A 24127-nucleotide genomic window follows, 5' to 3' on the forward strand; every position below is an offset into this window, starting at 1 on the left:
CCCATTTGTCAATTCTTGATCTTAGAGCAGAAGCTATTGGCATTCTCTTCAGGAAATTTTCCCCTGTCAAAGATTTCTTTACTATTATATGTAAGTACACTGTAGCTGTCTTCAGACACACCAGAAGAGGGCATCAGATCTTGTTATGGATGGTTGTGGTTGCTGGGATTTGAACTCAGGACCTTTGGAAACACAGTCGGTGCTCTTAACTGCTGAGCCATCTCTCCAGCCCCTCTTTTTTTTTTTTTTTTTTTTTTTTTGAGACAGGGTCTTTCTCCAGAGTTCTAGCTGTTCTGGAACTCACTGTGGATATACCAGGCTAGCCTCGAACTTGGAGATCCACCTGTCTCTGCCTCTGGAGTGATGGGATGGATCAAAGGCATACGCCACACCTGGCAATAGCTTTTTTTAAAAATCTGTGTGTGCGCATACACATGTGCATGAGTTTGTGCATGTGTGTACATGGTGCCACAGTGCACATATGGAAGTCAGAGAAAACATACAGAAGTTGGTATTTTTTTCCTTTTTACTATCTGAGTCCTGGGGACTGAACTCAGGCTTGGCAGTGAACACTTTTACCAGCTGATTCTACAGGTGTTCTGGGTGTCTTAAGAGTTCTTAGGTCTGTGTGGGGAGTCACTTAATCTTTCCAAGTTTAGACCAAGTGTGAAAAACTGTCAGGGTCCCAGCTTTGGAGGGTTCTGTTGTGGCACACCCATCCCTCCCAATGGGGGTAAGGTGTCTGTCATGACGGGCTCATGTTAGTCAACAGCCCGTGCCAGAATACACGTGGGCTGACAGTAACATGGAAGAGCAGGCTTGATAGAACCCATGTCTGGCACTGCTAATGGGGCCAAGAATCTGTGGCTAGCTAGGTCACAGGCCTCAGAGGAGAACCTATTACTACTAACCTGTTAAGCAAGTGGTTCTCAACCTTCCTAATGCTGCAACCCTTTAATATAGTTCATGTTGTAGTGACCCCAGCCATAACATTTTCATTGCTAATTCATTCTGCAATTGTTATGAATCATAATGTACATATCTGTGAATTCCGATGGTCTTAGGTGGCCCCATGAAAGGGCACAGGTTGAGAACCGCTGTACTAATAGGCATACAATTTTTAAAAAAGGTTTATTTATTATTATATATAAGTGCACTGTTGCTGTCTTCAGACACACCAGAAGAGGGCATCAGATCTCATTATGGATGGTTGTGAGCCACCACATGGTTGCTGGGATTTGAACTCAGAACTTTTGGAATATCAGTCAGTACTCTTAACCGCTGAGCCATCTCTCCAGCCTAGGCATACTATTAAAACGACTCCTAATGACTTACTACAGTATCTACAGATCGTAACATCCCTAAGCCCTCAAAGAAGCAAAACCAGAACACTTAATCCTTTGGAGCTGGAGCTACAGACAATTGCATGCTGCCTAATGTGGGTGCTAAAAACTGAACTCAGGTTCTCTGAATGGACAGCAAGTGTTCTTAACTGCTGAGCTATCTTGTTGACCAAGTAGTGTAGCTAGGTAGGGGTGGTAACAAAATGAAGATCAGGATAGGCCAGGAGGCTGAGGTAAACGAGACACTTGGGCAAACTTCAAATGCTATTGGAAGCAGAAAAACAGCAACAACGGTGGGGGCGGGGGGGGGGGAATACTAAGGAGATGGATCAGTGGTTAAAAGAACTGATTGCTCTTCCGGAGGACCTGGGTTCAATTCCCAGCACCCACATGGAAGTTTACAACTATGTATAACTCCAGTCCTAGGGAACTCCCTTCTACCCTCTGAGGGCACCAGGCATGTGGTGCACATATATATAGACAGGAATTTGGACAGCATGTCAATGCATTTCTAGAAGGTTCCTCTGCAAAAATTCAAAACAAAACACAGCCTCTAGTCTGCTGGGTAGCTCATTTCTGGTTAGATCTACTTGGTAGGACATTTCAGGCAGAGGAAATGGGAGAAGAGGGCAGCTTCCTGCCCTTTTATCCTCCCCAGCTCAGAATTCCCCACAAACCCAGCCACCACCAGAACTACATGCATCCTGGATTAAAGGCACCCCCATTTTGCCCCAGGTCCAGCAGCCTGGGGGGTCCAGCTTTGCACCTCACTGCTCCACTGTGCTGGAGCCATCAGAACCCAGCATGATGGGTCTTAGTAGCTGTATGGTGGTAGTGTGGACAGCTGGATTCCAGATCACAGGGAGAGGGAACAGAGCAGAACCAGGGCTGACAAGGGCTCCAGAGCATGGTCTGTGACCTCATCTGCTAGATGCCCGGCCCCTCACTGCCCTGAGGCAGGCTTCATTTGGGTGTCTATAATGTATTCCAGGAGGGCAAGACTGCAGGGTACCATAAGTCACAAGTTAGTTCAGGTTTAAGGTGAGAGGGGTTAAAAAAAAAAAGCTTACACAGAATTTGAGTGCAAAAAATAAATATAAAATTTATTAAAACACCCACAATATTTTAAAGATGCCAGGAGTAATACAGTTCACAAACCCAGTTGTTTGTGTAAATTATAATAAAATACAAATCAAAAAAGGATACATACTTGCAATTTCTAGGCACCCTAAATTAAATTTACTGAAACACTGGGGGAGAAGGAAGGGGAAGGAAGGCGGTAGCTCAGGAGACAAACCAATAAACTGGAAGGAAAATATTAACAAAAAGGTAAAAATTATACAAAATAAAATTATCAGCATAAATTTACTGTACTAAGATATCTACAGTTTAATAATACACATCCTATTGCCTTGAGACATTGCAAAAACCTACCATTCATCCATCAACCCCAGATAAACTTCATTTCAAGTAGCCACAGTTTACAAAGTCAAGACGGAATATTCAAGTATGGTTGTTAAGTTCACCTCCACTGGAAGCCAGGTAACCAAATAGGAATTCAAAGAGATAAGAAATAAAACACATCCAAAAGCTACAAGGGGTCTAGATCAAGTCTAAAGCATTAGTATGCTGTGAGACAGCCAGTCCTTGCTTCTTTAAACACAAGAAAAATAAATGACATCACTCCTGTCTCTCTCCCTCTACCCCCAAAAGAAAAAAAAAAAAATCTATATTGGAATCAAGAAAATTTGGGATGTCCAGATGAGCCAATTAGTATCTGTCCCCATATGAAGAGTGAGGGTTCCCCTGAAAGATGAGCAGTCGGAGCGAGAAGAGCATGATTGACAGACACCCTACAGAAAGCATCCCTGATATCAGAACAGAAGCAGACAAGGAGCAGGCTGAACAGCTCACTGATCCTCAGGCATGAAGCCCAGAGCCTGGCTTCTGTGCTGAGGTCCCCCTCAGGCGAGAAGCCTATTGCTTTGCCCTCTCAGGAAGGCGGCGCTCCCAGAATCATCTATGCGCTTACAGGTAGAAATGGGCTGTGAGCCTGGGTAAGCGTATGCACCTCCAATGTGTTATTTGGTCCAGGGTATGTGGTGAAGTTGGCCTGGTAGGACAGCAGATAAACCAGGTGTTGAGTAGGTTTTCAAATGATAGCAACTGTGACAGAAAGCTCGATGAGATGGACAGAGGAGATTCACATTTTATTCAAAAGCAAAACTTAAGAGAATGGGAAAAAAATCCAACCACGCTCCTTCCCTTAGGCACTCTGCCATTTTACTGCTTAAGAATGAACAGAGAGAATGACCCTGGATATGTCAAGATCAAGGAAGTCATCCCATGAACAGACTGTGAGTATCATACCCTCATGGAATCTAAGTTGTCACAATGTCCTGTTTTGAGGTATTTAAAAAAAAAATTGTGACAGTGGATGATGTAAAAATGGAGCTTCCTGTCGAGTTCTTAAATTTTGCATCAGCTTATGTGGACACAGGGAGAAGTTTAGCACCAACTAAAAGCGGCCTTGGTGGCATTGAGGGACAAAAAAAGCACCTGCCTTATGTCTGAGCACCAGGAGCTACCAATGAGCAGCAAGAACCCAAAGTCTTGCCCATCCCGTCCCTGCCGGGGCCAGGTAAAGGAGCTGCCCCTGGACCACAGCCTGTCCCCTCTGGGGTTAGCACCCTGGGACACAAGAGAATACCTGACATACAAGAAGAGGCAGGGATCCTGCCTCTCCTTCTCAAAGCCACCACCCCCTTTCTAATCTGGCCTAAGAAGATAGACAAACCCACAGGCGGGCCTCTACTGCCTTCTCTGTGAGCCTCACTTTGGCCATCAAGGGAAGCAACAAAACACCAGACCCAGAACACTGCTCAGAGCAGACACAGCGCGGTAAACAGAGGTCTACAAAGACAGCACCAAAAGAGGAAAGAAAAGCCAAGAGACGGAGCCCACCTCACTTTTTGGTTGGTTGTGGTTTCAAACGTTGATAGCACCTCAGGGAGACAAGGTCAGGGACAGTCACATTGAAACACCATAGCACCATTTATTAGACTATTCAATTCATAAAAATGCTTCCAAGTCCAGAAAACACACTTCAGTAACAAAAGGAAAGAGATTGGTTGAGGCACATCAGGGATATATCAGTTTTCCGCCAGTTTGGCCTTGCTTTGACATCTGAGGCAGTCAAGTCTCCTCACTCTGCGACACTGGGTTTTCAGCTACTGTCAACCACACTCACACATCCACTGCCATTAGCTATGGAGCAACAAAGCCCTGCGACTTCTGTCCTTGCCACTCAGCACTAACAACCCCTAGCTCTGCAAACTACTGTTTCTTTAAGCAGCAGGTGGGAGGACCAGAGAAGGCAGAATCTCTTCCCATGTACCAGGGCCACCACAGCAAAAAGGCGAAGCAGCACCCTGGAGCCCTGGAGGGCTGGGCTGGGCTGCTCAGTCCTCACTAAAAACCAGACTTCAAAATGACCCCCCCACCCAATCCACATGACACCCTCAGTGGAGCTGCTGACAGGAGGTTTCTCCAGCTAGCACCAGTTATTTTGTGAGATCCTGCTGCAAAATAACTTATATTCTAAAAGAAAATCTCTCCCGGGTCAGAACTTCAAAAGCCCTCTTGCACATAGCAGGTAGGGAGAACAAAAACAACGCAGAAGGAAACAAAGCTGGGGGCGGGGCAGCAAACGCTTGCACTGCCTGTGGACTGTGGAGACTGGACAGACAGACGGACGGGCACCCTGGGAGCAGACTCCAAAGCCAGCATCTCCCCGGCTATAACGCTACTCTGAAAATTCGCTCATGCTGTCAAGGTTCTTGAGTTGCAATGGCTTTATTTTTTTTTTCTCATGATAAAAATGTCTTGTCAATCATCTTCAGGACTTAAAAAATGATAGTGCCAGTAAAAATAAAAAATTTGATTTTTCTCTTTAAGAAGCCTTCAGCAGCAAGGGACGGGGGAATTAAAGAACTGTGCATAGTTACATCTTAAGATACACGTCTAAAGCATGCTCATTTCAGTGACAGATTTGAGGTAGGTTATACATGTAGTGTGTGAAAATCAGCATGGGCTCAAGCACGGCCACAGCCCTGAGCCCTGAAACAGCGCTCGCTAGAACCTGAAGGGCCAACGTGGAACACCTCTCGTCTCACTCACCTCACAGCAGCCTGTTTCCTGGCCTAGAGCTTATGAACAAAGGCTGTGCAGGCTTGGGGGATGGACATCGCATGCTTTTTAGTTTGTACTGCTTTCTCCATTCATCTAATGGCTTTGCTACCAAAGGGTGAGGAGGGTTGGAGCAGACTGAATACGCGTCAGAGAGATCCACACACTGCCAGCAACAGAATCACCTGGGCCACGCTCAGGACCTTGCAAGCCATCAGCCAACCTGGGGCTTCCATGGGCCGTATACACGGTCACATTCTCCAAATGCTTTGTAAAATATCATATTTAAGATCATTTAAAATGAAGTTTTTCAAGGCACCCCCGCATCTACCTAAGCATGGGGTCAGATGAGACCTGCGTAAAAGTACTGATGCGAGTAAGCAAAATAGCATTTAAAGGACCCAACTCTCCCTCAAAACTAGAAAATTAGCATGCGTCTTAAAGACTCTGACTCTTCAGCTACTCAAACAGAGGGTCAGAGGCTTTCCTATAAATCTGAATTCTGAATAATTCTAAGTCCTGATAAGCTCTTGGGTATTTATTTCAAAAGCAATAATAATTTCATTTTTTTTGTCCTGTAAAATAATTGCAACTTTACAGAATATGGTAAAGGTGGATTGACAAAGCACATTAAATATTCAGCTACTATTTACAGTTTCTCCCACAATTACATGTTAAAATGTACTTTTTATTCTTTTCAAGTTGCTGTTTAAATCTAGGCAAAAGTGCTTAAAAAAATCTTTCACTATTTACAGTTAAAACCAGACCACAAAAATGCTCAGGACACCTTTTAGCCACTCTCTGCCAGTGCTTCCGAAGGGCTCTAGTCAACACCCGGCCGCTCGGCTCTCGGCTCTGGCACAAGGCACCGCGAAGCTTGGGGACTCGGACCTGCCTTCAGCATTGTCATGGGATTGCTACGCTCAGATTATGAAGACCAAACCTGGCTAGAACCACGTGATAACTGCTGTCTCAGGGCTCGGCTGCCACCGTGAGTGTGTGTGTGTGTGTGTGTGTGTGTGTGTGTGTGTGTCCTGATGTAGCCCCCCACTCACCACACACGTCCGTCCGCACGCACGGGCAGCCTGACAACACGGCTAACGGCATCTGAAAACAAACACTCCAGTGAAGACTGACCTGCCACAGACACGCGCGGCCGCCACCTGTCAGGCCCAACCTCTCAATGTCACAGAAATTAAAGCACCAACGTTCTCATTTTCAAAGAGCTGAATGAATGCACCAGGATTTTAGAATGGGCGTGTTACAGGGGAGGTGGAGAAGGGAGAGGGAGGAGAGAAAAGATCCAATGGAGAACTGGCCCCCTCGAAGGAGGAAAAGCATAGCAACCTGTTGAAAACGCCTGACCTTTGCACTTAAACGAAGTGTAGGCCATGCCCTGTGAGGGCTGGGAGGACTGCACCATTGTCCCGTGTGAAGATCCAGGAATAAGGACGATGCGTGACCTGCCATCACACTGGCTGGCTGAGCTCTGGCAGGATGCCACCTGCCCTGAGAGTCAGAGAAGTCCCAGCACAATACTACAGCACCAGGCTCCAGCACCACACAGCACCGCAGAGCAAGCACCCGCAGAGCACCGCACAGCACACTGGCTCTTCACAGCTTGGGTTCAACTTCTTGTTTCTAAAGATACAGTAGCCCTTTTTCAGTATCGACAAACTTTGGGGCGATTTTTAAGAAAATTGCCACTAAGCTTCCTTCCGCCCAGTACTCACCAGCTTTATCAACGGGACGAGAAGGGCTCCTGGGAGCCTCTCAGCTCCTGCTCCAGCTTGAGGTGCTGCCTAGCGAACCAGGACATCGTATGACTTGATAAATAACGGACAGAGAGGATTCAGTGTGGAGACTAGCAAGCTTGAAGCTGTCTACTTCCAACCTGGTTTCTGGGGACATCTAACACCAGCATCTCCAGGCCAGGCCCCCAGATGTCTGCAGCTTCCCCCATTCCACAGGGGAGAACGGGGTGGCCCCAAAGGCTCCCTAGCCTGTGGGAAGGAGGGATAGACCAGGGCTACATGCTAACCTTGGTTTGTGGGGGCAGATGGCTGGAAGAACCTGCAGCTCCCAGGAGGCTGGGCTCGCCAGGCAGGAAGCTCTGCTGGCCTCTCCTGCCCACCTGTAACCCATTACTATTGTCGCTTTAAAAAAATCCAATAAATACATATTTTAAATGGAATTTAAAACTACGCTCCTTTGTGAAAGGACACTATAAACTTTCTTTCCATTATTGTGATATACAAGGATAAAGTTTTAAAAACAAAAGGAAAATAAAAGCCCCTCAAAACAAGGGGAAAAATAAAATGTGGAGATATAAATACTAAGATCAAAAAAAAAAAAATAATCACCCGACAGCCGTAGTTTCTTCAAAGTGCTGGGGAAGTAGAGGAGGGAGGGCGGGTCAGTTCTGAGGTTTGGACCATAAATACATATATATGATAAGCATATCCATATATGTAGATATAGAGAGACTTCTGCACCCCCAACCCGCCCCCGGGCATGAGGGCAAAAGCACCACAGAGCAGCTCGGGCAAGGCCCGACGCTGAGGTACGCTGGCTCCTGGCACCTAGATCCAGCGGCTGTAGGGGCCAGTGACCTTTGTGTAGGCGTAAGAGGACACGGTGACCGCCGAGTCTGTGGGCATGGCCAGCGCCTGCCGGGTAGGGACAGCCCCCTTCTTTTCTTTGTGCTGGGGCTCAGCCACCATAGCACCCCCCCATTTTCGCTTCTTCCCGTAGAGCTTGGCCTCCTGCTGGCCCAGGCCCAGGCGGGCAGCCTCCTCTTGCCGCTGCCGCGCCCGCTCCGCCAGCTGCTTCATCTTGGCCTCCCAGAGCGCCAGGCCGTGGTTCGGCTGGTTGAGGTTCTTGTGCTGGTAGAAGACCAGCGAGATGCGGGTGGGGTGGCAGCGGTTGGGCTTTTTGAGTGGTGTGGTGGCATGTAGCTCTCGACGGGCACACTCGATGAGGATGGAGCAATGGGCGGGGGCCACAGCCACACCGCCTATGTTCTCATCCAGGAAGTTGTGTTCACTGTCTGACCATAGCTCCTCCTCATCCTCTTCCACTCCAGGTCCACTTTTCTCTTCCTTTACCACCCCTTTGCTGGGGGGCTCCTCAGCTGTCCCCTCATCCAGGCTGAAGGGATCCCATAGCTTCTCCTCTGACTTCAGGGCCCCAAATAGCTTCTCATTGGAGCTCAAGGGCATGCCAAAGGCCTGCCAGGTTTTGTCGAGCTGGTTGGCCCCCGGTGTCGGAATCCTGCTCTCCTCCACTTTCACGGGATTCCACAACTTGTCTTGGAACCCAGGACCCCCTTTCAGGGCGGAGTTGAAATCCCCTGTTCCCATCCCCCAAGGCTTCTCAGTCAGGCTGGAACCGGTCAAGGCCGAGGTGCCATTCCCAAACTTGCAGGGGCTCCATGGCTTGCCTCGAAGCCGTCCTCCAGGATGGGGGGCCGACTGCTGACCTTCACCAGTGAACAGTCCCCACTGGCTATCTGGGAATTGCGAAGGGGTGAGACAGCTGGCCCCAAAAGAACTGAGCTTGTCAGGAACAATGGTGGGGCTCTCCCCCGGAGGGAACACGCCCCAGTTGCCACCCACACTGTTAGTCCTCTTCGGGGACATGCTTGGGCCTCCTGAGTACTGTCCCCATAGATGAGTGGGTCCCCCATTCTGAGATGCTTCGGGCAAGGGTGTTCTACTCATCTTACCAGAGTCTCTGGGTCCGGACTCAGCCTGGGTCAGAGGGTCTACTGGCTCTTGCTTGATGGATCTGTTGTAGCAACTGGAGCTCTGAGCAAAGGGAGAGGGGTCCCTGGATGCTGGGTGGAGCTGGGGGACCTTGGGTAGCAGATATTCCTTGGGGCCTGGGTAAGCAGGCTGCTGGTGGTGAGGGATGGGGTGGTGGTTGTCTGTGGAAACAGCCTGGCCTGGCAGCTCGGCAAACTCAGCACCACCGTAGGCCGGGTTCAGGCTGTTGTGTAGAGCATGGAGGTCTGGCTTCTTCTCAAAACTGCCTCCACTGCCCCCGTGTCCCCAGGCACTGGGACCCAGGAACTGGGAGGGGAAGACAGGATTGCTAGATGGAAAGCCATAGTAGCCGAAGGAGGGAAGTGTGTACTTGGAGTGGAAGCCGTTGACGGAGGCTAGGCCAGGCTGTGCATAGCGTGAGTGGTAGGAATACACACTGCTCATGCTGTAGGGGTCGGAGGGCCGGCAGCTGCCCAGCACCGAATAGCTCTCCACCACCGCATTCCCATTGTACTTGAAGGAGCTAAAGTGGTTCTGAGGCTCCACCTTGAGGGAGGGCTTCAGGCTTTGCTGGGACAATCCACCCTTCAGAGACAGGCCTGGGGAAGGCAGAAGGCAAAGCAGAAGATGAGGTATGCTCCACAGCCTAGCAAGGTCTGGGTGCAGAGGGCAGATGGATCCTCCTTCCTTGCCTGAGAAGTGTTCTCTCTCTGGAGAGGCAGGATGGATGTAATGTTGAGGTGAGCTCAAACCTGGCCTGGACTTACTCCCTGGGCTCCCCTTAAGACTCCCAAGGTGGAGAGACACAGCTTGGCAGACCTTATGTCTTCTGTCATCGCTCTACTCTCTGACCCCAGAAAATGCCTTAGTTTCAGCTGCAGCTCATTTTCCCCAAGTGTGTGTGTGGGGTCACAGCTGGGCCCGCTGCCAAGGAGGAATGGGAGCTCACAGCCCACTTCCCACCCGTGGGCCCTACAACAATGGCCTCTGCCCCAGACACAGTGATGGCATGCTGGCACAGCCAAGCACTCGGTCCAAGCGTGTCACAGAATGTCTTTCTAGCCGGGTGGTGATGACACACGCCTTTAATCCCAGCACTTGGGAGGCAGAGGCAGGCAGATTTCTGAGTTCAAGGCCAGCCTGGTCTACAGAGTGAGTTCCAGGACAGCTGGGGCTACACAGAGAAACCCTGTCTCTAAAAACCAAAAAAAAAAAAGAAAAGAAAAGAAAAGAAAAGGCAGTGCTCCTTGCTTACCTGAGTCAGTGGTGACACCAGCCAACTCCAGGGCCTCCTGCTTGATCTTCTCTGGTGTGCTCAGCTTCTCCTTCTGCAGCTTCTTCTTCTCAGCTGCTGCCTTCCTGGCTTCCAGCTGCCGTTGGCGGCAGGACTTGGCAGGCTCTGGCAGCCGCCGGACCTCTCTAGGGAATGCTGTGAGCACCTGGATGGCCCCACTGCTGATCTTGGCGTTCTGGTTCTCCTCACTGCCAAACTCGTCCGTGTTGGCCATCTTGTAGAGGGGCAGCACGTGTAGCTGCTCATCCTCAGGGATCTGGCCCACGCAGCGATTGTCTTCCTTGTTCAGGGTGCAGACCTGCCCCACACAGGGAGAGAAGATATGGGACTGGAGTCCATGCTCGGAGAGAGGGGTCTGAGCTCCCAAACTGTCACCTCTCCGTGGCCCTACTGTCAGCCATCTGCTGTGTCCCCATCACGCTCCCCTGGCTACTAAGGCCCTAGACACTAACAACACAGAGCCTGGGAGGCAGCGTGCAGAGTGCTCAGTTGTGTCTCCTGTGCCCAGTGTGGCTGAGCTGGGACTAGGGAGGCTGAAGACCACCATTGCCGCCACTGCGCCATATCAACAGGCAGATGGAAACCTTCCCCCCAATCCTGACTACTCGGCTCTGTTGCTTCTTAAGGTAACCTTTCTTTTTATTAAAAATGACCTCAGGGGGCTGATGAGATGGCTCATTGGTTAAGAGCACCGACTGCTCTTCCAAAGGTTCTGAGTTCAAATCCCAACAACCACATGGTGGCTTACAACCACCCGTAATGAGATCTGATGCCCTCTTCTGGTGCGTCTGAAGGCAGCTACAGTGTACTTATTTATAATAATAAATAAATCTTTGGGCCTGAGCGAGCAGGGCCAATTAGAGCGAGCAGAGGTCCTAAAAGTCAATTCCAGATGAAGGCTCACAACTGTACAACTACTACAGTGTGTACTCATATGCATAAAATAAACAAATCTTTAAAAAAATGACCTCAGGAAAAAAACAGTTGTAAACATTAATTACATATGCATGCGCACCTGTATGGTACTTTTGGGTGACTAAATAGGATATTATGCACAGTGTTTTTTTTCTTTAAAAATCATTTTAAAAATATAACAAATGTTTCTTGTACATGAATCTTCTAATAAAATCATTTTTTAAAAAGTAAATTGTTTTATTTTTACCTATGTGAGTATACTGTCGCTACCTTCAGACACACCAGAAAAGGGCATCAGATCCATCAGATCCCATAACAGATGGTTGTGAGCTACCATGTGGTGGCTGGGAATTGAACTCAGGACCTCTGGAAGAACAGTCAGTGCTGTCTTAACTGGCTGAGCCATCTCTCTCCAGCCCCCACAATTTCCTTTTTTCCCCCTGCTTCTATTCCAAGTTCAACTGGCCCATAGCCTGCGCTTTCCCTTCCCTGACATGCCATGTGATAAACAGAGCAGAGGTCAACTATAACCGTCAGTGAGCCATGGCGGATAGACTGTATTACTGGAGTAGACCCCCTCTATCCCTAATCACTTAAGGATTTTACAATGTCAAAGATGGCAATGATGATTAGAAAGGAAACATAGAGCACATAAATGGGACACCCTAAGGGTGAAATGAAGAGGCAAGAGAGGGGCTGGAGAGATGGCTCTGTAGTTAAGAGCACTGGCTGCTCTTTCAAAGGTCCTGAGTTTAATTCCCAGCTACCACATGGTGGCTCACAACCCTCTATAATGGGAGCTGATGCCCTCTTCTGGCCTGCAGGCTCTGTATACAGATAGAATACTCATACATATAAAATAAATGTTAGGGGGCGGGGCGGGCAAGAGAAACAGGGGAAGATATTCAACCTCTTTAGTGGACAAGAGGCCCACCTCACTGAATTAGGCAGACTGACGGGACCCTGTACTGCAGGAAACTGAACAAGCACTAAAAGCCTGCGACTGTCACTGTCTATTCGGGGGTGGGGGTTGGGGAGCCATTTCTGCATGGAGCTGCAGGGATTCCTCATGGCATACAGATGGGAAGTGTGTGACTCCTCAACTGCCCATCACCTGTGGGAGAACTCGCTTAATAGCTGATATCAGAGCTACACATGAAGCTTCAACAACTTTACATGTGAAGCCATACCCACTGACACAGAAAACCCAAGTTACCAACCGTTAAGAAAAGCACACTATAGGACAGCAGGTGGACTCTGATACCCACGTAGGTGGGATTTTCTATAGCTGTGTATGGCCACGGTCATACACACAGCTGTAGAAGGGATGGCCACCAAATGCTGACTGTGGTTATCTCTAAAGATTTCAGAAAAGGGTTTTTAAAAGTTTTTTTTTTAATTGTATTTGTGTGTTTATGTCCATGTGCATAGGTGTTTATGTCCATGTGCATGTATGCTGTACGTATCACAAAGGCCAGAAGAGGGCACCAGACGCCCTAACACTGATGGTGGGTAGCGTCTCCTGAAGGGTAGCAAGTACACTAAACTGCTAAACCAGCTCTCCAGTTCCCAGCTCTCTAAGTTCCCATAAGCAGATGGCTCAGTGTGTAGAGCTATTGCTGTGCAAACTGGAGGGCCGGGGTTAGATCCCCAGGACCCACAGAAGAAGCCAAGCACAGGTGGACCTCATCTTACTGGCCACCCAGCCTAACCTAACTGCCCAGCTCCAGGTGCCAATGAGAGACTGTCTCAAAAATAACACTAAAACCTTTAAGGACAGAACAGCTTCACAGGAACACCAGAGATCGACCTTTGGTCTCCAGGCACACTCGCATGCATGTGCATGCACAGCTGCCCACATGCGCAGACCCACTTGTGTACACACATGCAGAGACTAAGACATGAAAAGTTTGAGAGAGTTTTGCTGTTGGCAGTTAATCTTTAATAGTAAAGCGTGTAGGAGCATGGAGGTCAGATGGCCTCCCCGTGCTCTTGCTCCTTCCTGCTCCCCAGTGCCCCTCACCTCTTGCCCTCTCTGTCCTTGAGGACCTGCCCTTTCTAGCATTTCAGTCTGGGCCCCCAGCCTTCTCCCCAGTCCCTGCAGGCCTGCCTGTACCGGGCCCAGCTGAAAAAGCAAGCCCACGGCCACAGCAGCGCCCTGTTCCCTTGAGGGTATCTCTGCCTCCGTCAGCCCCGACTCCGTGTCTTCTCCAGCACACGCGTGCCTCTGAGGATCCACTCACTCAAACCTCCCTGCCTGCTCCTTACACAACCGCACAGGCTAGCAGGCATCTCTAGGAAGACGCTTCTATTTTTCATCTCCAAACCTCATCTTAGTTGCTCTACTGCTCAGTAGATTCACACATTGGCTCTGGTTCCTCATATGCCTCCTGTCACGGGTCCTCCTACTGCTGTGAGGATTTTCTCAGAGGAGGGGCAGGAACAGAACAGGCCATCTAGCCAACACACCTAGGGTTCCAAGAATCCACTCTACTTCCCACTTTCTAACAAGCAAAACCCGTAAGTTGGTCCTTCTGCTGGTCCCAGGCTTCCTTACCACAGTGCACCCATTGTAGAGGTTATGTTGGTCCTTGTGGGCGTGGGCACAGAAGTCCATGCAGGCTGTGACCCCTGAGAAGGGCCTCCCTTCCTTCAGCCCCAGGCGGCAGTCGATCGCCACGTCCTCATTGGTCACCTGTGTGGATGGCCAAGAACAGCTGCTCAGGAGGTCTAAGTGACTAGCCTGATGCTGCAGCTGGGATCCAGACCTTACAAGCAGGTTAAGGGTCACAGCTGTCCTGTGAGCTGTCCACAAGAGGATGGTTTCCCAGTTGAGAGGCCCTGGCTCTGAAAAAATGGCTCTCTCCCAGGTTAGCTCAAGCTTGCTTGCCTAAACAGACAGGAACTCAAGCTTCTGCAAAGGAAGCTAGACCAGAGGCACTGGAGACTACTGGGGAGGGGAAGATGGGGAGTGAGGGGTAGACTATGGAAGGAAGGAGTCTTATCAAAGCATGCAATGGCTCCAGTAGACCTCTAGGCTGAGCACTCTTTAAAAACACAAAGGAAGCCACACCCCCACTTTCCAACATCAGGGAACTTGAGCCAAGGCCCTGGCTTCAGTACCTGGTTCTGATAGGCCTGGGGTGCGAGCCGTTTGTATAGGGGAGCAACTTCAGTGGCCAGGTCCTGAAAGCTATTCCGGAGCACTTCCTCCTGCAGGAAGAACAATTAGGTACATTCAGAACTGCCCTAGCCAGCAAACTTCCTGTTAGAAATGAGCCCACCAGAACCATTGCTGGGCATCACTGGGAAGGCAGGAAGCCAAGTGTGTCCAGGGTTTCACAGCGCTTCTCTGTTGTGTCCATTTTAAAGATGGGGATACTGAGGCTCCTGAGGAAAAGCCACTGTTGGAAGGTGCAGTCATCCCGACAGCTAAGCTACTCTACAGTCACACAAAGCCCTGTCCAGTCCAGGACAAGATAGCAGGGCCTTGCATTCAGAGCTGAACTGTGGGTCACCAGTGTGGTATGGTGGGCAGGGACTCTCCAATAGGTGTAGATATGCATTCCTATGTTAGAGAAAGCAGAAACTGACAGACCTGTGCTGGAGAGTCACAGGTGGCCCGGCCCAGAGCTCATTGCCAGCCAGGTGTCAGATAAACCCAAAGACCTGGCTGTTTCAGCCTTCTGAAATGTAAGGTAGTGATGCACTAGGTCCCTTGGAGGTCCATGTGGTTCCTGTACTAGCCAGCAAAAATGTCTGCAGCATTAGGAAGTTCCACACAAGCCCGGCAGTGGTGGCGCACGCCTTTAATCCCAGCACTTGGGAGGCGGAGGCAGGCAGAATTCTGAGTTCGAGGCCAGCCTGGTCTACAGAGAGAGTTCCAGGACAGCCAAGGCTACAAGAGAAATCCTGTCTTGAAAAACCAAAAAAAAAGTTCCACACAATATACACTACCATGTAGCTGCAGCCTTCCTGCTGCCTCTCTGGCCTCACTCACACGGCTTGTAGGAACTTGAGGCCATGAACACCAACATGGAGCATTTATGAAGGAGCAAGCACACATAGAGAGAAGCCAGGAGCACGGCTCAGTCACCAGTCAGTACAACCGACACAATGCTGTGTGGGACCTGCCACTGCTCTGCCGCTGTCGGGATGCTGCTACCGGCACAGTCGGCCATAACAGCTCCAAGGTGAGGTTGGGGCTGGAGCTGGGGAAGCCAGCAGGCCTGGGGAGGGAGGGACCCTGCCTCCTTCACCATCAGCTGTTCTGAGCAGTCTCTCCTGTCTGCCAAGTGAGGGAATACTGCCTGAATGGTCCTGGGAATAAGGAGACCTGTGTGAGCCAGCATGGCAAGTGCTGAGGACAGCACCAGGGACAGCTCTTGGGGAAACTAAACTATTGTCTTTTTCTTTGAAGATTCATTTATTTATTTTATGTATGTGAGTACACTGTAGCTGAACAGATGGTTGCGAGCCTTCATGTGGTTGTTGGGAATTGAATTTTTAGGAACTCTGCATGCTCTAGTCAACCTCGCTCATTCCAGCCCAAAGACTTATTTATTATACATAAGTACACTGTAGCTGTCTTCAGACGCACCAGAAGAGGGCGTCAGATCTCATTACAGATGGTTGTGAGCCACCATGTGGTTGCTGGGATTTGAGCTCAGGACCTTCGGAAGAGCAGTCAGTGCTCTTACCTGCTGAGCTATCTTGCTAGCCCACCATTGTCTTTTTATTCTGGCAAGTCTTAGGCCCTGGGACTCTTCAACCCACGGAGGCAGCAACATTTGTTGCTTCAGAAGAAGGTCTTAGCTTACAAAGAGCTATCAAATGAGAGTATTTTTAGCTTACAAAATTGTCTAAAAGTTTTTTTGGGGAAAAGGTTCTGAATTTGGGGAAAAAAGTAAGATTTTATATGTGTGTGCACTTATGGCATGTGTGTGCAGGTGCCTGCAGAAGTCAGAAGTTGTCAGTTTCCCTAAGCTGGAGTTACAGGTGGCTGTGAGCCACAATGTGGGCCCTAGGGCATGGACTCAGGTCATCTGGAAGAGCAGTGCTCTAGCCCCTGAAAACTATTTAACCAAGCAGATGGCTGCATGGGCTATAGCGCACAGAGGAGGTGCCCACTGGATGGCTCTGACCTTGGCAGAGCGGGAAGACCTTCCAGTACTAGGAGCCTTGAGCTCTGGAAGGCCAAGATGCTTGCACCCCAGCAGAGGGACTAGACCCCTGACTCCTACACCCCGAAGTACAAGCAGGAGGAAGGGAGTGGAGGTGAAAAGGACACTGCTCGTTCTGAGACCACCTCTTGCTATGGGCGTTGCAGCATGGAGCACAGAACACACAGCAAGCAATAGAGAAATGGCCTCAGCTGGCACAGATCTATACCCTTGGTGGAAACTGCAAGAGACCCAGAGGCCCTTGTTCAGTTGTGATAGGGCCATGAGAGAGGTCCTGAAGGGAGACCAGGGTGAGAAGCCATGGAGAGGTCTAATCCTAACCCAGTGACTGTATGTGTGGACTGTACTCAGTGCTCCAGGACATTGAGACAGTAAGGGCCTAGATGTCTGTGTGAATGCCCCAATGTCTGTCCAGCCCAGTGGGGGATGGGATTCTTACCAAGTCCTTTACAGATTCAGAGAGGAAGGTCCCCCTTCCTCCTATAATTCCTACACCCCAAAAGATGTCAGTCAAAGGAGTGATCAGATCAAATTCAAATGAAAAATCTTCATCTGCATCTAAGGTATTCAGAATAATTCCTTTAAAGCTTCTGAGTAAGTGGTTAAGGCTGAGGACCTGTAGCTAGCAGTACTCAGTTTTCACACTGCTTGCTAACATAATACAGTTTCTGTCCATGTGTGCTGCAGCATGCTAATCCTACCTCTGCATATCAGTTAAGGACACAGGTGGAGAGGCTCGGGGGTGGGGGTGGGGGCTGCCGAGTACCCCGGCACTGCTTTCCTCACCTCCTTGGGATTGTCTCCTGTGAGGCGGAACTTTCGCGGTGTCTTGCTCCGAGCGTATTTGCAGCCATTGAAGTACATGCTCCAGGAACAGCCGAAGGAGAAGGAGGCACCACAGGTGTTGGGGTCTTTGCCTTGGCAAGCACAGGTCCGGCTGCAATGGATAACACAGGCCAGGCATATAGATGTGGTCTCTGTTGCTACTACCCCTGTAGAGGACTGGTTTCCACTAGCCTTTGGCAACAAGGGCTCCTCCTTCCACCCCACAACTCCTCCAAGTTTCCCAATACAGGTTATTCTCTGAACACTCAATGCTTGGTGAGACATGCCTGCCCAGAAGGATACACGAGGTATGAGAATCTGAAAGAAACATTCTTCAGAGGCAAACTTAAAGGAATAGGAAAGTCAGATGGTTGTTGAGGGCTGGGGGAAGGGTTGTAGATGAAGGATACAGGATTTATGCATGCTTGCATGTATGTGCACGTGTGCATATGTGTATGTGGATATCAACTTCAGGATTTATTCTCTACTATTATATTAGTCCTGGGGAATGACCTAAAGTTGTTAGGCATGGTGGCAAATTGCCTTTACCCACTAAACCATCTCATGGACCCCAGTTCTCAATCTCAACTGGCTGATATGACTATATCAAAATCCTCCAAACTGCAGGGGCGTGGGGAGGGTGGAGCATGACTTTAATCTCAGCACTCCAGAGGCAGAGGCAGGCTTTGAACTCCCTGAATTCAAGGCTAGCCTGGTTTACACAGCTACTTCCTGGACAGCAAGACCTTGTCTCAACAAACATAAAACAAAATCCCCCAAACTATATACTGAAAGGGTAACTTTACTGAAACTAAATACATCTCAATGAACGTGTAGGAAAATCTAATAAAGATAGGTTAATGTTGATCTGGAGCTGAACAGTAAAGTTGAGCTAGAGCCCAGCACTGCCCAGCATCCCAGTGGCTGCTACCCTGGTCCTGCAGCCCCATCTCCACCTCCACCACTCCAATACATACTCATCATTGAGGCCACATCTCCGGCTGGTGGGGTTCCCATATTTCCGGAGGGTATCAGTGAGCTCCTGGTAGAGGGTGTCTCCAAGGTTTCGAGGGATACCCTCCCAGGCCAGGATCAAGATAACAATCACAGCATTCTGACAATGGTGGCCTGCCCGATGCCGCACCAGGCACAGCAGCTTCTCCTCCAGTGTGTGTCTTCGGATCACCTGCAGAGACATGGGACTGAGCTATTGCTCTGCAGGGCCACACAGCTCTGCATGGTCCATGCCGCTCATTCCCCCACAGACCTGCAGCTCTGAGTTTTCAGAACAGCACCATTAGAAAGAAGAAACACAACATTTTAAAACAGCAAAATAAAAAATAATGACGATGAAGTCTAAGACATTTGTCACCAACATAGACTTAAAAGAAGTGGAGGTGTGAACCAGAAATAGAGTGAAGAATTTTATGATGTCCCAGAATGTCTGCAGAGAAGGTGTTGCATAGCTATGTATGTTTTACACTTGGGCAGAGAAAGTGCTGCGCATCTATGTTTATACTCAGGGTAGAACACTGTGGACAATGGTCTGAAGCCCTCCAAAGTATGACCTGTAGGAAGTCAGGAAGGACCTAGGTTGCAGACAGATGTAGTCACACCTGCCATTTCCTCTGTAGGCTACACAGAAAGGTGTGGCTGGGTTGGCAATGCCAAGAAGCAAAGAGGGCTCGACACAGTCAGGGATCAGTGGGGACATCTGTTTATGGAAAGCTGGGGTGCCTAGCTCTCCTTAACCACACAGGGCACCTCAACCTAGTGCAGCTAGCTTTTCTGACCCAGTCCGGCTAGCTTCTCCGGTCTGTAAGAAAGACTGGAAATGAAGAGCTTTAATACTGTCCTTTTGTCCTGTCCTTTCTTTGAGACAGGGTCTTACTATGTAGTTCTAAAAGGTCCTGAACTTACTCTGTAGACTATGCTGGCCTTGAAAACAGAGATCTGTCTGCCTCTGCCTCCTGGGTGCTGGGGTTAAAGGTGTATACCATTGTACTTGGCCGAATGTTTTAGGTTATGTGAGCCATGTAGTGCAGTGGCCCTAGAGGCCAGAGAAGGTATTGAAGCCACTGTAGTAAAAGCCTACTGTGTGTGCCATCTCACAGGCCCCTAACCTCCACGTTTAAAGGCACAAGCACCACACTTTTTGTTACTATGGTAAAGTCTACATAACAAACTCTGACATGGTGAGTGTGCATTTTAGTGGCTTTAGGCTCGTTCAGCAGGAAGCTACCACTTCCTCTAGAGCACCTTCCTGATGCTGTGACCCTTTAATACAGTTCCTCATGTTGTGGTGACCCCTAATCATGATGTTACTTTTGTTGCTACTTTATAACTCTATTTTTACTACTGTTATGAATAGGTGAATATCCGATATGCAGGATAACTGATATGTGACCCCCAAAGAGGTCAGGACCCACAGGTTGAGAACCACTGGTCTAGAACTTTTACTTCCAGTAAATGAATAAGCTGAAACTTCATCCATGGAATATTAATAATGCTCCAGCTCTCCCCTTCTGGTGCTCCCCAACTCCTGAGACCATTCTTCTGCTTTTTCTAATTAAAAACTTCTTTTTAACATTTATTTAGTGTGCCAGTGCATGCCCCAGCAGATCAAAAGATATCTTAGGAGCCAGTTCTGTCCTGTCACCTAGTAAAGATCTAGGGATGGAATTCACATCACAGGGCTTGTGTACAAGTACCTTCATCCACTGAGCCATCTTGCCAATTGCACAGTTTGTATTTGATTTAGCTGGGCTGAGAACTGTATCTAGGGCCTGGTACATCCTAGGTGAGCTCTCTCTATTCCCATCCCTCAGCACTGTCCTTTCAGCTCTGTCACCTGACTCTGATGTAGGTCATGGATACGGAATTGTATCCAATTGTATAGTTGACAACTGGTAGTGCTCCCAAGGTGTTCCGCTTGTTACAGCAGGTTTTGTGACTTACTGCAAATGTTACAGAATATTTTACATGCTAAACAACACACAGCCCTGATCATGAGGTCTTGGTCTAAGGCAGGGTCACAATGATGTCATCCCCCTCTTTCCTGCCAACAATCAACCAGGGTTCTCCAGGCCTTATGGTCAAACTCTGCTTACTGTCTTTCTTATGAGTGACATCACTTCTTTCTTATGAGTGACATCACTTCTTTCTTATGAGTGACATCACTTCTTTCTTATGACTGACATCATTTTCCAGGTGGGTTCTCTGAAGAGGTACCTCCTACCACATTAGACCCTTTATTGCAAAGGCTACCTCCCAAGGGGGTGGACACAATATGCATCTTCACACTTTTTAAAAAAAAGCACCAGGTTCCTTTGTTGTGAAAGTCCTACAACAATGGCTAAGAAGTGCAGAAAACAAGTATGCTATGTTTTAAGTTTGGGTGTGTTATTTTCATTAAACGCAGAGATGCAGAGGCAAGGAGTGGCCCCTTGGGAAAACAGCGAGTGTGCAAGCGACATCCCAGTCAGCTATATGAACATTCCTTCAGCCTTCCCCTTGGCCCATGTGGCCCTCCTCACCAGAAATGCTTCTTCTCCTTGGGCTACCTAATGTTTGTGGCCCTGTTCATGTCTGTGTTCCAGGGTAGCCCAGCCTCAACATTCATCCAGGCCCTGTCCTTCAACTCCTCCTACAAAAGCATGATCACAGCTGTCTCTTGGTCAAACCTTGTGTCTCCGGCTCTCTGTGATCTCGCCTCTAGGGTGCCTAGGGCACTGACCATGGACCAGATACTGAGAGTCAAGCTCTCTCTAAGCCAGCTTTGTAGCAGCAGACACCCATGATTTTCAAGAGCTCAGTGAAGGCCCAAAGGGCAAGACTGAGGGAACTGGGGTCGGTCAATGACATTCTCCCTGACCAGATGCTCAAGATCCCTGCTTAGAGGCTGGCAAGATGCAAGCCTCATCATAATACTACCCAAAGGCCCTCAGCTTGGCTCATGTAGGTCAGCCTTCAGTGTCTTCCCTGGCTTCCAAGCAGGGGACAACAGGAGTACTGGCTACTCAGACATAGAAAAAAGGAGTCTTAAGTCCTGGGGGTTGGGGTGGGGTGGGGTCAGATAAGTGGTTAGGCCAGCTGTATCTCCTCCCTTCCAGTATCTACAGCTTTTACCCAGGAGTCACACACAGTTCCTGACAGAACAGGATGCCTGCTGCTGGCATGTACATAGGACAAAGATGATCAGCTGCCATAAGGGTCATTGGCTCCAGGACCCCATGGTGGTGAGTATGTCTATTTCCTGCTCACCTGCCCTGCCACCTGTTCTGCAATGTGAGCCCAGGGGTACGAATGCCCAGCATAGCTGAGCGGTGGAGACGCAGCACTCACCCACTTGGCAATGGGACAGCCTCGAGAACTCTTCCCCTCCTTTCCCGTGTAGATGACCTTCTCGATCCGGATAGCTTTCCCCTTTTCTCCATACCTAGAGAGGAGACAGAAGCCACATCAGTGAATACACAATGTTAGGACACCAGCCTGGGTGCTTCGGCCTGGGCTTCTAGCTACAGAGGGGGAAATTGAGGCCATTCTGCGCTCAGCGGTGTTGAGGGGCTTACATCCAGATTCCCAGCCTTTTACACATGCCCCTCCTCTGCTCCTGTTCAATTTGCCTTCCTCTGTCCTCAGGCAGAGGGACAGTTAGGCAGAATAGTCCCCGCATACTTCTGACTCCTGAAGCTGCCTGAACTAGCAGGTATCTGCGCTCACAGCCCTGGTGGCCAAGGACTCCTGAGTTAACTACTTGTAAATTCAATATACAAATGAACAAACAAATGAGTGTGTGTTTGTGTGTGTGTGAGCTTATTGATCTCTTATAACCACCCCAGCTGACCTCTGACTGAAGGATGCTGGGGGAGTGACCCCACCAACACCAATGCTGGCAAACAGTGGACAAGGCTGCTCCCTAGTCCCCTGCACATGCCTGCTTCCTGGGAACCTAAGCCTAAGTACTGAAGAGTCAAAGGCCTCTGACAGCATGTACTCAACCAAACTATGCTTATAGACACAACTATGACCATGAACATGTATCACACAGCCCGATGGGCTGATAGCCACTCTCTAGCTACATCATTGTGGCCAAGTTACTGAGTGTGCTTGGGCCTCAGTCTCTCAGACGTAAACTAGACGTAGGATGGCCCTGCCTCCCAGGCTTGATAGTGTACAAGTATTACTTAAAGGGTGTCACACATGAGGGAGGAACTCGGTAAATCTCTTTAACAACAGAAAAGCCATCTTCTTTTAGATAAAATTTCAATATCTGCTGCAGACAAGGGTCACTTGCTATCTGGCCTGAACACTCTTCCAGTCTCTCTCTGTACTGAGCTCCTGACAGGCTATGTGCAATCTTCACTCATCCTGGATTTGATTAACAGTTTCCAGCCATCTCTTCAGTATGGAGCACAGCTTCTTTGAAGAGTGCTCTGGGAATCTCCCTTTAGGACCTAGGACTTTTAACAAGGCATCAATTAACTTAGCAAATGCATTTTACCATCTAAGGAGACAAGTGACAAAAGCAGTTTTCTTTAAACAATTAACGTGATAGTCTTTAAAAGATGGATTCACTCCATGTATGCTGTGTTTGTGTGAGTGTGCACACCTGAGTCTGTGGAAGCCAGAGAGTGCATCAGATCCCTGGGAGCTGAAGTTACAGGCGTTCCCAGGATTGATGGCTTGCTCTCTGGGTGCTGAGAGCCAAACTCAGGTCCATGTGCTTGCACGGCAAGCACTCTGCTAAGCCATCTCTCAAGCTCCAACATGAGCAGGATTTTTTTTTAAAAGATTAAGTAAAAATATCCTTGTGTTCTGTAGTGAATTCAGTTTGATTGTGACATTTAAGTATGCCATTTAATGAGGCACAACACTATCCGACGTCTGCAGTTTGAAGACACCGCATTCTCTGTCTCATCTGCTCTACTGTTATGAATCACCATACCCCCGACCAACCCAACAAGGGCACTGGTCTTAGATACAGCTCAGTGGTGCAAAGGCTGGCATGATTAATCCCCTTGATCTATAATTTCTATATATATGTATATCTCGCCTTTAACAAAGATTCTTGTAGAAAAAAAAAATGGCCAAGGTGCTTTTCCCGTCCTCTGTACTGATGGCTTTCTTTTTTAAGGGTTGGGGTAGTGTTGGAGGACAGTCCCACCATGTAGCCTAGGCTGGTCTAGGAACTCAGTCTTCTTGACCTTAGATTCTTAGGGGCTGGGATCCCAGACATGTATCATGCCCTGCCTGTATTTACCCCCTTTTCAAAAAAGCTTCCTTGTTGCATTTCCCTGGTTGAAAAGGAAACAGAGTTTCTTTTTCAAACACTGAACGAAGCTGTCTATCTCACTCAGCTCTTAGGGGAGGGCAAGAAGTGTTTCTGACCACATTAGGTGAGGGCTGCCAGTCCCTTATAGGAAGTTCTTGCACACACCATTCAAAGTTTCTGTAGCAGGACCGGACATGACAGCGTAGCTTTTGTTTGGTGCCTGGACAAGTCTCAGCCCAACAGGCTTTATCAGGACACAGCCCCCAAGGGCAGGCCTGGGACCTAGGTCTATCTAGAGAGCCCTGCTGGAGACTGGCATAGGCTGCCACAGCACTCTC

The 24127-nt window shown here is 48.9% G+C and overlaps 1 protein-coding gene across 6 annotated transcripts in view; it reads right to left on the reverse strand.

Moving 5' to 3' along the window:
- Positions 1-2425: 2425 nt before the first annotated feature.
- Tet3 (tet methylcytosine dioxygenase 3) overlaps positions 2426-24127 on the reverse strand; it is a 98813-nt gene continuing 77111 nt past the window's right edge. For 5 of the 6 annotated variants that reach the window (XM_031382306.1, XM_031382305.1, XM_031382307.1 and 2 more), the window contains 7 exons: positions 21860-21953; positions 18493-18701; positions 17477-17627; positions 14631-14720; positions 14065-14202; positions 10554-10890; positions 2426-9897 (listed from right to left, as the gene is read on the reverse strand). In XM_031382306.1, coding sequence (XP_031238166.1) covers positions 8114-9897; positions 10554-10890; positions 14065-14202; positions 14631-14720; positions 17477-17627; positions 18493-18701; positions 21860-21953 — 2803 coding nt within the window. In that variant the 3' untranslated portion in view covers positions 2426-8113. The remainder of the gene's footprint in view (positions 9898-10553; positions 10891-14064; positions 14203-14630; positions 14721-17476; positions 17628-18492; positions 18702-21859; positions 21954-24127) is intronic. The other variant, XR_004122091.1, reaches the window with a different exon arrangement.

The sequence above is a fragment of the Mastomys coucha genome, unplaced genomic scaffold (assembly GCF_008632895.1).
Source record: "Mastomys coucha isolate ucsf_1 unplaced genomic scaffold, UCSF_Mcou_1 pScaffold20, whole genome shotgun sequence".
NCBI classification, from domain to species: Eukaryota; Metazoa; Chordata; class Mammalia; order Rodentia; family Muridae; genus Mastomys; species Mastomys coucha.